This window comes from Agelaius phoeniceus, chromosome W, assembly GCF_051311805.1.
Source record: "Agelaius phoeniceus isolate bAgePho1 chromosome W, bAgePho1.hap1, whole genome shotgun sequence".
NCBI classification, from domain to species: domain Eukaryota; kingdom Metazoa; phylum Chordata; class Aves; order Passeriformes; family Icteridae; genus Agelaius; species Agelaius phoeniceus.
This window is the reverse complement of record NC_135301.1, coordinates 23745070-23759668: the sequence shown is the minus strand read 5'-3', so window position 1 is coordinate 23759668 and position 14599 is coordinate 23745070. Positions and strand designations below refer to the sequence as shown.

At 40.1% G+C, this 14599-nt stretch overlaps 1 protein-coding gene across 1 annotated transcript in view; it reads right to left on the bottom strand.

The window, feature by feature from the left end:
* Positions 1-594: 594 nt before the first annotated feature.
* Positions 595-14599, bottom strand: part of LOC143696579 (guanine nucleotide-binding protein G(q) subunit alpha) — a 187661-nt gene continuing 173656 nt past the window's right edge. The window contains exons 6-7 of the mRNA XM_077193161.1: positions 7519-7672; positions 595-888 (exon numbers count right to left, since the gene is read on the bottom strand). Of these exons, the coding sequence (XP_077049276.1) occupies positions 698-888; positions 7519-7672 (345 nt within the window). The 3' untranslated portion in view covers positions 595-697. The remainder of the gene's footprint in view (positions 889-7518; positions 7673-14599) is intronic.

Below are 14599 nucleotides of genomic sequence, written 5' to 3'. Positions count from 1 at the left end.
TGAGGTTTATGTCTTTAATTATTTTATTACTGTCTTCTATGCATCTTTCTGAACTGTGAAAGTATGTTTAAATTCTAAATCCATACACAACTATTTCTATTTTGCAATTCCCAGTATTCTAGTCTCAGAAGTGAAGACAGAATGAGAACACTAATTTTAAGAATGAAAAAAATCATACTATCAATACTTCTGATCCTTCAGAGAAAGCACATTCTGTAAAATTTGAATGACTGATAACTTCACTTCTGATGATAGTAACTTTCTTGGCCAAGTCACTCAACAGAAAATATATTATCAAGGAATGTAAGTGGTAAAATGGCCATTGTACTTTCAAAACATAGCAGGGGAGGAAGGAGGGAGACAAAGGGTCAGGGAAAGAGGAAACCAGCTTGATTTTGCTGCAATAGCAAAAACCTGTTATCCTTTGTGAGTGTATGACTGAGAATTTAGAAACCACTGAGTCACAAGATTTTGCCTAAAAAATAAGAAAATGTACTGTGACTGTACTTCAGCATATTTTGGTTTTCCTCCATATAGTTTAAATAAAATCATAATATCAACTAAAAAACTCTGAACATTCACAGAGTGCAGGCCAGCAATAAATTAGTATTATGCAACTTGTTTTCACAGATAATCCAGTCCCTATTGTGCATCTTCAATCACACAAAGGTGGTTTTGGAGGGCCTTTTAGGCACAGTTAGACCAAGTTGTATTCCTTCAGGTTTAACTGTAGAATCGTGTCCTTGACAGCAGCAAAGACAAAGCGTATATTCTCTGTGTCTGTAGCACAAGTGAAGTGGGAGTAGATAATTTTGTCACTATCTGGATTCAGGTCTACAAACATCTTCAAGATGAACTCTCGTGCTGCTTGTGCATCCCGTTGTGGTCCTGATAATTAAGAAGAAAAAGTCAGTTTCTCTTAAAGTCAATTCAATATTTGAGCTTATTTAGGTGGGGAACCTCAGGAGCAGAAAACAGAAGAAAGACTCAGTCTGTTATCTTTGTATGAGAGAGGAAAGGAAAAAATTTAATAACAAATACTACCATATACTATTTTTTTCCCAGTGGGGACCATTAAAAAATAAAAATTGAAGGAAATTCCAGAAGGTGATAATAGAAGAGCTGTTCTTTTTGTGCTTTCTTCTTTCTTCAATAAGGTGTTAAAAATGGAGAGATGAACTTGATGACCCCACAAAATGAACAACAGAATAATTAGTTGCTTCATACTCATTAAAAAAAATTAACAGATCTGGCCCATTTTCAGTCTACTGTATTTAAACAGTACATTCTTTTAAAATGTAGCATAATCAAGTTACATCTTAAACTAGTTTGACACCGTCCCCAACGGAATTTAATTTACTTTAGCGTAGTGGGTTTGGTTCAATTTCCTCACACGGGGCACCAATTCTGATTTCAAACCACCACATTTAGTGATAGCAACATATACATGCTTGCTAGTTGAAGCTGTTCAATTGCAAAACTTAATGTTCTAACAAATCAAATGTCTAAATTATATATAACAATTCTATTAAATTTAAGCAAAGTCTGTAATTCTCAGAGCATGAAGTCTACATAACCAAACTGTATATTCTGCTTTGCATAAGGCAGAAGGCAAAATAATGACTTCCAATCTATAGGATTGAGAATTGGTTCACGTTCACAGCCAAAAGAGCAGCACAGAAGTAGGAACATCAGCCACAAGTTATTTTTTCTTATACTGTATATACATATACTGTTCCAGTGCAATTTTCATAGGCCATTATTCCATTGTCCTCCTGTTTCTGCAATGTGGGTTTATACAGAACATGTATGTTTGCCATGCCTCTTCCTCCTATCTCCTTATTAGTTCTGGTCTTGTTATATGACAATATAACCAGCACTCAGCTGTTATATAGTTCTGTCCTTCAATGGTTATGAACTCTGTACTTAGGAAGTTAGCATGTGCCCACATAACTTTCAATGACTGCAAAATAAAACTTATTTTTAATATTTAAATACAAATTTAAGCATTTCTAATTTGGATAAATGCACAAATTATGTAACAATGGCATCACAAAAGATAAAATACTTTCTGGTATCTATTGGTTGCAAAGCCTTGTGGAAGGAGAACATGATTCTACAATATCTTGTATGCACATGAATATGCATATCTATATATAGACATATACAGAGACTTACACATTTTCTGAGATGTAGAGGACATGTAAACATAATAATTTCTCTGAACCAGGGCAAAGAGGACTTCTAAATTTTTAAAATGTCTAAACACAACAGGTTCTAGCCTTTAGCTTCATCACATATTCTATAGAAACAGCAGCAAAGTTAATGTCCCTATTATTTTTTTTTTTTACTCTTAGGAAGTTTAAATATTTGTAAAGAAGACTCCAACACTTTCAAAGACAATGATTTCTTAAAAATAAGACATTTATTGGTTTAATCAACTTCCTAGAATTTTGTTAAACACTTTTACAGTGGGTAGGCACTGACAGGTTTTGTTCCTCTTTTAAAATCTACTGCACTATTTAAAGCCCACATCCAAATTTTGCTTGCCTAATAATAAGTCTGGTTATCATAATGTAATTCAAGTACAGAAAACTGAGATTAAAAAGAAAGTTTACCATCTTAGGTATTTAGAAAAAGGGAATGAACCAATGCTAGATTTACAACGCTAAACGGTTACAATCTAACTAATCTTGGAAAAGAATTCTAATACAAATCAGTAGGTTTCTTGTCCATAGCTCCCTTTTTAGCAATCTTAAAAGGGTTTCTCTATATGATAGTCAAGTTTTGTATAAAAAGCACTACAATTTAGCTTGGCTACATTAACTTGGAATTGTCAGCATTTATTTTCTTTGAAGACTCTGGAGGGGAGTGCGCTCCCACAGATAGATATTTTTGAATTCTTTCCTTTCCAAACATGGTCACTTTTTGTCTTTTTCCTTACTCCCAGCTCTTCATTCCAGTCTTTGAGTTGGTCTTTTAGTATGATCTCTGAAAGCATATCTTCATGTGATACTCTCACCCTTGAGCACATCTCAGTCTCTCATCCAATGTTGTTATGACATACTGTGCAGTACAACTGCTTGGTTTAATCAGTCCAGTTTGCCATCCTGGTTACCATTTCTGATCCTGTCCTGGGTTGACTATATGATGCTTTTATCCCCAATAGTCTTGTTCTGTTTATGCTGAATAATAAGTTTTGCACCTTTAAGACTTGTTCCAGAGAGTGAAGGGGGGAGACAAGAAGCGCACAGTTTGTTTTCAGACACTGCACTCACTCCTCCACATTCCTCCTCCTGGACTGTTGTTGTCTGTGGGTGGACAGACAGCGGGATAGAGCTCTCCTTTGTTTTAGTTAGTTTCAGCTAGCTGAGACAAAGAAGTTCCCTGGACTGTGGGGTTTTTTTTCCCTTTTCTTTAGACCTGTTTAAATCTGCTCTGGACTAAACACCCAGAAGAGCACCGGCAGTTCGCACCTGTGGCCCACCAGGCCGAACCTGGGCTGCGGCATTTCCAGCACTGGAGGGACTAATAAGAGACTGAGTAAGCCAAGCTGCAACCCAGGGAGGGGACTTTTCTGAGTTTGTCATCTCTTTTGGAGCAGCAAGAGGTTTTATTGTTTTATAAACAGTTTTTTCCACTTTTCTCTAAGGAGGTATTTTTTTCCCAAACTGGTTGGGGGAGGGGCCAATTGAATCTGCTTTTCTAGAGGAACCTCTTTGGGGCTTCTCTCCAAAATTGGCCCTGAACCAGGACAAATGCTGCTTTCTCCATTGTACTACCCACATGGCAAAAGTGATCCGACTGAAAAATACCTAATTCTGATAAGTTCTCCAAATGCGTCCATCTTCAACATCTCCAAAGAAGGTGTTGGAACAGCAGAGAGGGACACAGTGACCTGTGCAAGCCAAAAACTTTGCAACTGTCTTGGTTTCAGCTGGGATAGAATTAATTTTCTTCTTAGCAGCTGGTTGTATTATGTCTGACTAAGATAGAGTTCATTTTTCCTTAGCAGACCTCACAGTGTTTTGCTTTGCATTGGTAGCTGGAAGGGTGTTGATAACACACCAGTTTTGGCTACTGCTGAGCAGCACTGTCCCTCTAACATTCCTTACCCTCATCAAGGGGCTGTGAGTGGGCAAGATCATGGGAGGGGACACAACCAAGCAAGCTGACCCAAAGTAACCAAAGAGATATTTCATACCATATAATGTCAGCTCAGATATAAAAACTAAGGGAGAGAGGAGGAACAGGGGACATTCATTACTCTACAATGTTTGCCTTCTGGACCCATTGCTACACATGCGGAAGCCCTGCTTCCTGGGAAGTGGCTGAACATCGCTCACTGATGGGAAGTAGAGATTAACTTTTCCCATTGCTTATGTGCACTCAAACTTTCACTTTTTTTTTTTTTTGCTTTAGTAAACTGTTTTATCTCAACCGACTAGTTGCTTTCCATCTTATTTTCTGTGCCCTGTCCCACTGGGGAGTGATAGAGTGGCTTGGTGGGCACCTGGCATCTAGCCAAGGTAAAATCACTACACTGGTACAGTGCTGTGTTTTAGATTCAGTATGAGAATAATGCTGATAACACACTGATGTTTTGGTTGCTGCTGAGCAGTGCTTACTCTGAGTCAAGGCCTTTTTAGTGTCTCATGCTCTGCCAGTGAGGAAGTGCACAAGAAGTTGGGAGGGACCACAGCTGGGACAACTGACCTGAAGTAGCCAAAGGGATATTCCACACCATAAAACATCATGCCCAGTATATAAACTGGGAGAAGTTAGCCAGAAGGGGCCAATCATTGCTTAGGGACGGGATGGGCGTTAGTCAGTGGGGTGGTGAGCCATTATATTGTGCACTAATTGCTTTTATTGTACATCAGTTGTTTTTATTCTGTCCTTTTCATTACCATTATTATTGTTATTATTGTCATTAGTATTATGACTATATTTTACTTTACTTCAATTATTAAACTGTTTTTATTTCAAACCATGGATTCTGCCTTTTTTCTGATTCTTCTCCCCAGGCATGGAGAAGTGAGTAAGCAGCTGTGTGATACTAAGTTGCCAGATGGGAGTAAACCACAAGTCATCCACCCCATCTTTCCACCAAAAGAAATCAAATTAAACCATAACCTTCTCTAAGGGGTTAAGTTCAGCAAGATATGCAGAATTAGACACTTAAATGACTTTCACGTCTGGCCTACTCGCTATGGCCCTAATTGTCCATAACCTTTTTTTGTTTCCCTTACCCATGGTAAAGGAGAAGAGGAAGGTTTCTCTGAGCTGACTGATTGAAAATCTGACAACCCTCTATGTTGAAATGACTGGCCTAGTAGATGAGGGGAGAGCAGTGGATATTGTCTAGTTGGATGACAGTAACTAGTGGGGTACCCCAGTAGCCAATACTGGATGCAATCGTATTTACATCTTTAATGATCTGAATAAGGAAGCAGGGTGTAGCCTCAGCAAATTTGTTGGTGACACAAAACTGGGAGGAGTGGCTCCATCCAGAGGGACCTTAACAGGCTGGACAAATGGGCTGACAGGAACCTCATGAAATTGAACAAGGGCAAGTGCCAAGTCCTGCACCTGAAGAGTAACAAACCTAGGCATTAATATATACTGGGGGCCACCCAACTAGAAAGCAGCTTGGCAGAAAAGGCACCTGAGGGTCCTGGTGGATACTAGGTTGAACATGAACCACCAATGTGCCCTTGACAAAAAGAAGGCAAATGGTATCCTGGGCTGCATTAGGAGAAATGTTGCCAGCAGGTCGAGGGATGTGATCCTTCCCCTCTAATCAGCACTGATGAGACCACACCTGGAGTTCTGTGTCCAGTTCTTGGCTCCTCAGTATAAGAAGACAAGGGCATACTGGAGAAAGTCCAGGCAAAGGCCACAAAGATGATTAAAGGACTGGATGAAAGGCTGAGAAACCTGGGACTGTTTAACCTAGAGAAAAGAAGGCTCAGATAGAGATCTTATTAATGTGTACAAATACCTGAAGGAAGCATGCAAAGAAGATGAAGCCAGGTTCTTGTGGATGGTGCCCAGTTACAGAACAAGAAACACAGGAGTTTCCATTTTAACACCAGAAACTCCTTTTTTACTGTGAGGGTGACTGAGCATTGGGACAGGTTGCCCAAAAACGTTGTAGAGTCTCCCTCCTTGGGGATATTCAAAAGCCATCTGGACATATACCTGTGAAGCAGTCACTGGATGACCTTGTTTGAGGAGGAAGGGTGGACTCGATGATCTTCAGAGCTCCCTTCCAATGTCAACTCTTATGTATGAATTTTTGTCTGGTTTCTCTGAACAAGAATTTAACACAGGTTTGCCTCTACTTGAGTGATCATAACAAAAGGGCCCGTATAGCCTTCTCACCTGCAGGATGTCATCTAAGGCACCTGCCACACTTCTAACATAAAAATACAAGAATATATTCTATTTAACTGTCAGTTATCTTCTGTTTAGTACTATCAAACTAAACTTACACTGGTTCATAATTAAGTATGGCCTGATCCTGCAGGCTGTTCATTGTGAACACATCCTTTCCTCTCAAAGAGGAAAAACATGAAACTTTTTCCTTCTATCACTATCTTGTTTTGAAAATGAGAGATTTAATTTTTTTGTAGCTTTTGAATCTGCTTTTCACTCTCTGGTGTGACAAAAGAGATGTTATTATTTGAATATGATTTTTTTCTCTGTTGCCAGTCTCCACTCAGTTACCTTTGAATATCTAGGTTTTCACCTCAGGAGAACTTTCTCAAAGTACAGCTTCTTTGGAAACAGCTGTTTGTTCCACATAATGTTTTCAGGGACAAGCACATTAAATTTCATATAAGTAACATAAAATTAAAATAATGGAAACAAAGAAGAAATGGTACAATAAAAGGGTGGGAGAAGTGATATTGGTTTATCTGAGAGACACAGAGAATTTATGACTTGTATTCAGATTTCCAGCCTTAAACAAAAAAACAACAAAACACAAACCCAATTATAAAAGAGTATGTGAGATGTTGAGTAGAATGAAAAATGTATTTTTATATAATTTTAGCTTTATACTTCAGTTCAAATCCTCATCCCAACTTATGAACAAGGACAGAATAAGGTCCATTGCAAATATGATGTTACTCATCTAGAATCAATAATTTGACATGAAAGGTACTGCCGTCTTGTCCACTATTAATGGAGGTATAAGATGAATTCCTAGAAATCTAGAAAATTCCACAAGACTTCAGTGACTTTAAAAATTTGAAGCATTAAAAACTGTTATTCTTAATAATATTTTCCTTCTCATATAATTTTTAAAAAAACATGACCAGTAAGTCGTTCAACTACAAACTAACCATTTGGTGTACTTAGTACAATTTATAAAGAAGAAAATGGATTTCATGAAGAATGGGTGATTATTTTTGTCCTAAGAACCTCCAAGCAAAATATGGGCAACGTTATTACATTTGGTCACTACTGCAATTTAAATGGGGGCATGAGTTCTGGTGGCAATATACTTACCATCATACTCTGGGAAATAATCAACTAAATGGGAGTACATAATTTTCTCCTCTAAAAGATCTTTTTTATTTAAGAACAGAATGACCGAAGAATTCTGGAACCATGGATATGTGATAATTGTCCTAAAGAGTGCTTTGCTTTCTTCCATTCGATTCTGGAATTTAAAAAAAAAAAAGAGATACATTTGTGCATTTGTGAAAATAACTTTTTTTTTTTTAATCAATGCAATTCCATTTTGTTTCATAAACATATCAATTTCATGTTTTCCACTTTCTTACCAAAATGTAAGATTTAACTGATTCATTTACAATTCATAGGTATGTGGTATATTAAATATGCAGGCAGTTTCCTTTTGCAAACTCAATGACTCAAGCATGATTATTCTTTAGAACACAGGTCATGGACACGATAGCTGTAACAGGTACTGTTGTAAATACTGATTATGCACAGTTATGATCAGTCAACAAATTCATGGGCACTGAAATGCATGTGGTTCAAGGCAGAGATAAATGTGCAACAAGACATAATAACCAAGTTTCAAGAACTTTATTAATTTTATATGAATTTCCTGAATTTTAAATGCATGTAATCCTTAATTTTTTGAAAGAGATTGACATTAAAATAGTTCCGGGTAAATTTAGAACTTACTCATTGATAACCTGAGAATATTTGCCCAAATCAAAGGCTTATGACATAAAATCTTACAAATAGTAAATTTGTTTCTAACATCAAGTTAGCCTTTACTTAAGCCTTGTTTAATTGCTCCTGCAAAACATTTTGTGTGATAGTGGAAATTTAAATAAGTGAAGCATACAGTTCTGTTTGCAAGGGCTTCCTGACACTGTAAAATTCTGTGTGGTTCAATACAATTCTGAAGAACTGTTAGGCTGACACGATGTAATTAATACAGAGTCAGAACAAACTGAGTTCAGAACCAGGAATTAACTCTACTTTATTATTTGAAAATTCTAAGGCAGACCTGATTAGCTACTGCAGAAGCTTTTTTTAGGAGATGCCTCCTGAAAACAACAGTTTCACCATCAAACAGGCTGTTATGATCTGATTAATGAGAGATGTCTCTGCTCAAATTAATGTGCAAACAAGACCATATGCCAAAGTCAATAGTACAGATTTTATTTAACAGTAAATGTGAGGTAGAGAGAAAGAAATAGAAAGAGAGCGGGGGCGGAGAGAGAATGAGAAAGAAATTAAGCAAAAGATACCACCACCATGTGGATTCTTGCAGCCTTCTTCACCCTGGTCTTTGGTGGTGGGGGTCCCAGAGTCATTCTACTGGAGGTACCACCTTTATACAGTCCAAGTTCCAGGTATCCAAGGGGTGGACGCAGATGTTCCCACAACTTGGACTGGCATGGGTGTAAGTAGTGGTTTCCTTTCCCACAGTCTGCACGGTGGAATTTTGTCCGGTGTGCTAATTCCAAACCTTCACCTCTGTTTAAGCCTGGAATTAGTGCCTTCCTTTTTGCCATCCGTGCTTATCTCAAGTTCCTGTTGTAGTGGCTTATCTTATGGGAATAGTGTTTTGAGACATGTAATTGCACTCTTTAAGTCCTCACACAGGCTTCTAGAGAACAAAATCAAAGTGAATCTTGCAGATTCTGATGTTGCTGAGACATAGAATCATAGAATTGTTTAAGTTGGAAAAGGCCTAAAAGATTATCACGTCCAACCATTAACCTAACACTACCAAGTCTACCACTAAACCATGTCCCTAAGTGCCACATCTGCACATCTTTTAAAGACCCTCAAGGGATGGCAACAACCACTTCCCTGGGTAACCTATTCAAATGCTTTATAATCCTTTCAGTGAAAAATTATTTCCTAATATCCAACCTGAACCTCCCCTGGTGCAACTTGTGGCCATTTCTGCTTGTTCTGTCAATTGCTACATCGGACAAGAGACTGACACTGTTAAAACCTCCTTTCAAACACTTGTAGAGAGCAATAAGGTCTCCCCTGAGCCTTCTATTCTCCACACCAAAAACACTCATTATGCTCAGCTACTCCTCATAGGATTTATGTTCCAGATGTTTCATCAGCTTCCTTACTCTTCTTTGGATGTGCACCAGCACCTCAATGTCTTTCTTGTAAAAACCTGTACTAATTGCATTTTAGTTGTATTTACTCTGTATTGAGATAAAGCAGTCAGTAGCCACGTTGCTTGAATTCATAGTCTCTGTGGGTGGAAGACTTCATGTGTTTCTGGTCCCTAGGCTTTTTTGAGGTTTTAATACCTTTCTGGTCCCTAGGCTTATTTTCTAATCCAGAGAGCTCCAGTATTGTCCCTAACACGTAGTTTTTACAGTAGAGGGGCATGGATTAGAATAGCTATTTTGCTGGGCATGGTGATAATGATTTATAGGAAATTTACAAAAGTGCTATAGTTTGTTCCAGATATATATAGTTTATGGTTTCTTCATCCTACCCTGCATCCCAGTTCCAGTAGCATGTTTTAGAGATTTATTAGTAATTGCACCCAGTTTGTTAGAGGAGGAGCAGAAGATGAGGCTTTTCAACCTTTCCTTTCCTTCTTCTCCTTTGAATCTGTTATGTCACTTTTGGAGAATGTTCAGTTCCCCCTGAATGTTAAAGAGACCACCTTCCTGGTATTTAATCTAGTAGACTTCCTCTATATAGTTTGCAGCTTGTCTAGAGTCAGGGCTGAGATTTCCAGAGGGGCTGATGAGACTCCTGACCCAGGAGTAGACCCAAGAGTAAAAAATCCTGAGTACTGTGGAGAATCAGAGAGAATGGGCGGAACCCTGAAGGAATTTTCTGATCCCCAAAGGAATTTTCTGATGCCCCAGGCTGGGAATTTTCACGTGAACAAATTCAGAACCCAGACAAGGTGGGGAAATATCTGGAAGAGAACTGCCATGATGACTCTAAGGAGAAAAAGATCATTGCAATAAGCTGGGCCCTGGCACATGCTTATCGCATGCTGCTAGATACTGTAGGGCAGCAGATGGAGGCAGGGGGGGCAGGGAGATATATCAGTAGCTATCCCAGTCACTCAGACTGCAGCCAACAGCCCAGTCACTTAGGTTGTAGCTAAACCAGACAGTGAGCCTAAGCCAGCAGCTAAACCAGACAGTGAACCTAAGCCACTGGCAGTCGCGGCAGGAAAAAAGCACACAACCAAAACCAATTGGCCAGTAGACGATGATGATCTGGGGGAAAGACTGTCAAAGCCACTTCCTGATACAAAATCAAAAGTCAAAGCAACTGACACAAAATCAGAAGTCGCTATTAGGTTCTTTTCCCTGAAGGACCTTCTTGGCCTAAGAAAAGATTACACTCAATGACCTGATGAATCTATAATTAGTTAGTTAGAAGATAAGATGAAAGAGAATCACAAGAAACTCCGAGAAGAGATTAAAGAGGGCTTTCTCCAAATCTCGGCAGTACAGATCAGAAGTTCTAGTACCAAATGTAGACATCCCCCAGATAGGGAGAGAAGGTACACCCCATGAGCTGAGCTGTAGTTCTTCCTGCGTGATTGTAGAAAAAATATGAGGAGATGGGATAGAAAATCTACTACTGCTCTGGCACAATGGGCATTTGAATTAAAAGACAACAAGACTGAGAGATGAAGTTCCACCAAAAAAGAAGCAGCTCCAGTAGCCCATAGCCGGACTGCCAGATATGATGATGACATGTCCAATCTCCTTGAAGGAACCTCCAAGACATATGTCCAGAGAAAGAAGGATAGCCAGGTTTAGAGGGGTCCTGCCTCTAGCCAGGTAGAGGCTAGGGAAAACCATGTTTTTTAAATGTGTAGATTCATTAGCCTGGAACATCTGAACCACAAAAATATGAAGCCTTGGTCAACACTGGTGTGCAGTGCACATTAATCCCATCGAGACATGTGGAGGCAGAATCTGCTTCTATTGCTGGCGTGACAAGAGGGTCACAAGATTTTACTTTAGTAGAAGCTGGCGTAAGCCTGACTAGAAATCAGTAGCAGAAACACCCTATTGTGATTGGCCCAGAGGAGCCATGCATTTTGGGCATAGACTTCCTCTGAAGTGTGTATTTTAAAGACCCAAAGGGACTCAGGTGGGCATTTAGGATAGCAGCTGTAGAGACAGAGGGTGTTAAGCAATTAAACACCTTGCCTGGACTATCAGAGAACCCATCTGCAGTAAGACTTCTGAAGGGGGAAAAGCAAAGAGTACCAATTGCCACTTCCACAGTGCATCGCCGACAGTATAGAACAACTCGAGATGCTGTGATTTCCATCCATAAGATGATCCGTGAGCTGGAGAGCCAAGGGGTGGTCAGCAAAACCCACTCACCCTTCAACAGCCCCATTTGGCCTGTGCGCAAATCTGAAGGAGAATGGAGATTGATGGTGGACTACTGTGCATTGAATGACATGACTCCACCACTGAGCGCTGCTGTGCCGGGCATGTTAGAGCTCCAGTATGAGCTGGAGTCCAAGGCAGCGAGGTGGCAGGCCACTATTGATATTGCCAATGCATTTTTCTCCATTTCTCTGGCAGCAGAGTGCAGGCTTTAGTTTGCCTTCACCTGGAGGGGAGTTCAGTACACCTAGAACTGACTGCCCCAGGAGGAGAAGCACAGTCCTACCATCTGCCATGGACTGATCCAGACTGCACTAGAAAAGGGTGAGGCTCCAGAACACCTACAGTATATTGATGACATCATTGTGTGGGAGAACATGGAAGTAGAGGTGTTTGAGAAAGGAGCAAAAATCATCCAGATTCTCCTAAAAGCCAGTTTCACCATCATGAAGAGTAAAGTTAAAGGACCTGCTCGAAAAATCCAGTTCCTGGGAGTAAAGTAGTAAGACAGACAGTGTCGGAGTCCTACCTGATGTCAGTAACAAGATCACAGCAATGTCTCCACCGACTAGCAAGAAGGAAATGCAAGCTTTCGTAAGCACCATAAAATTTTAGAGAATGGATATTCCTGAGTACAGCCAGATTGTGAGCCCTCTTTACCGAGTTACCCACAAGAAAAACACTTTCCAATAGGGCCCTGAGCAGCAACAAGCCTTTGCCCAGATCAAGCAGATCACTCATGCCGTAGCCCTTGGTCCAGTCAAGACAGGACCAGATGTGAAGAACATGCTCTGCTCTGCAGCCAGGAACAGCAATGGCTTGTCCTGGAGCCTTTGGCAGAAGGTGCCTGGTGAAACTTTGATGCATTGGTGTTTGTATGTTTGAGACTTAACACACAACAGACCTCCCATGCTTTATCAGCCAAACAGCCTGGTTTATTGTTTCCCACAACCTTTTATAGGCAATTCAAAAACTCCCAGTGCTATACAGACATTGGTCTGGTTTCTGCACCCCCTCCCCAGACTCAACCAATCAAATGCTTGCATTTTAGGAGAGTTGTTATTGGTTGGAACCTTTGTCAGTCAGCCCAGAGGCTAGTTCATGGAACTGGGCTGGATTTCTTATTTATAACTGGATTAATGCTAACTACAGATCAGCTTGCACTGCAACAAAACTCAAGGTCGACCACTAAGATTCAGGAGTCGAAGCTACAAAAGGTCTGGAGCCAGCTACACTCCAACAGAAAAAAAATCTTAGCAGCCTATAAAAGAGTCCAAGCCGCCTCAGAAGTAATATCCACTGAAGCACAACTCCTCCTCATACCCTGACTACCAGTGCTGGGGTAGATGCTCAATGCAAAAGTTCCCTCTACCCACCATGCCACCAATGCCACATGGAGCAAGTAGATTGCTCTCATCACACAACGTGCCCATAATAGAAAACTGAATCACCCTGAGATTTTAAAGATAATTGCAAATTAGCCTAAAAATGACAACTTTAGTCTCACTGATGAAGAACAAAAACAAGTAACACGTGGTGAAAAAGCTCCACGATACAACCAACTGCCAACAGAAGAAACACAATACGCTCTTCTTACTGATCATTCTTGTCCCATCGTAGAGATAAAACAAAAATACAGAGCAGCCATATAAAGCCCAACATGACAGGTCGCAGAAGCTACTAGAAGAAAAAGTAGATCAAGCCATTCAACTGACCCTAGACATTGCTGAAAGAGGGAAGTGGCCAAAGTTCTACCTCTACAGTGATTTATAGATAGTAGCCAATGCTCTGTGGGGATGGCTGGAGAAGTAGAAAAAAACTAATTAGCAGCATAAGAGAAAACCAATTTAGGCTGCTGAAGAGTAGAAAGACATCACTACCAGAGTAGAAAAACGATCTGTGAAAGTCCACCATGTAGATGCCCATGTCCCCAAGAACAGAGATAATGAAGAGGACTGAAATAACAAGCAAGTAGATCAGGCTGCAAAGATAGCAGTTATCAAAGATAGATTAGCAACACAAGAAAGAGTTGTTCCTAGCTCGATAGGGTCATGATGCCTCAGGCCATCAGGGTAGAGATGCCACCTATAAGTAATCACAAGACCGAAAAGTAGATTTAACCATAGACAGTATTTCTCAAGTTATCCATGACTGTGAGATGTATGCTGTGATCAAGCGAGCCAAGCAGTTGAAACCCCTATAGTATAATAGGCAGTAGTCCAAATATAAGTATAGAAAGGCCTAGCAGATTGACTACATCACACTGCCCCAAACACGCCATGTGCTCACAATAATAGAAGCCACCACTAGATAGTTAGAAACCTACCCTATGCCTCACGCTATGGCCCATAACACTATCTTAGGTCTGAAAAGCAAGTCCTTTGGAGGCATGGTACGCCTGAGAGGATTGAGTCAGACAATGGGACTCATTTCAAGGACAGTCTTATCAACACCTAGGCTAAAGAACATAGCATTGAGTGAGTATACCATATCCCCTACCATGCACCAGCTGCAAGCAAAGTAGAGAAGTACAATGGACTGTTAAAAACCACCTTGAAAGCATTGGGTGGGGGATCATTCAAAATTTAGGAGCAGCATCTATCAAAGGCCACCTGGTTAGATAACACCCGAAGTTCCACCAACTGAGCAAGCCCTGCCCAATCTGAGCCCCTATATACAGTAGACAGAGACAAGGTCCCAGTGATATGTCAGAAGTTTATCAGGGAAAACAGTTTAAATCAGTTCTGCTTCGA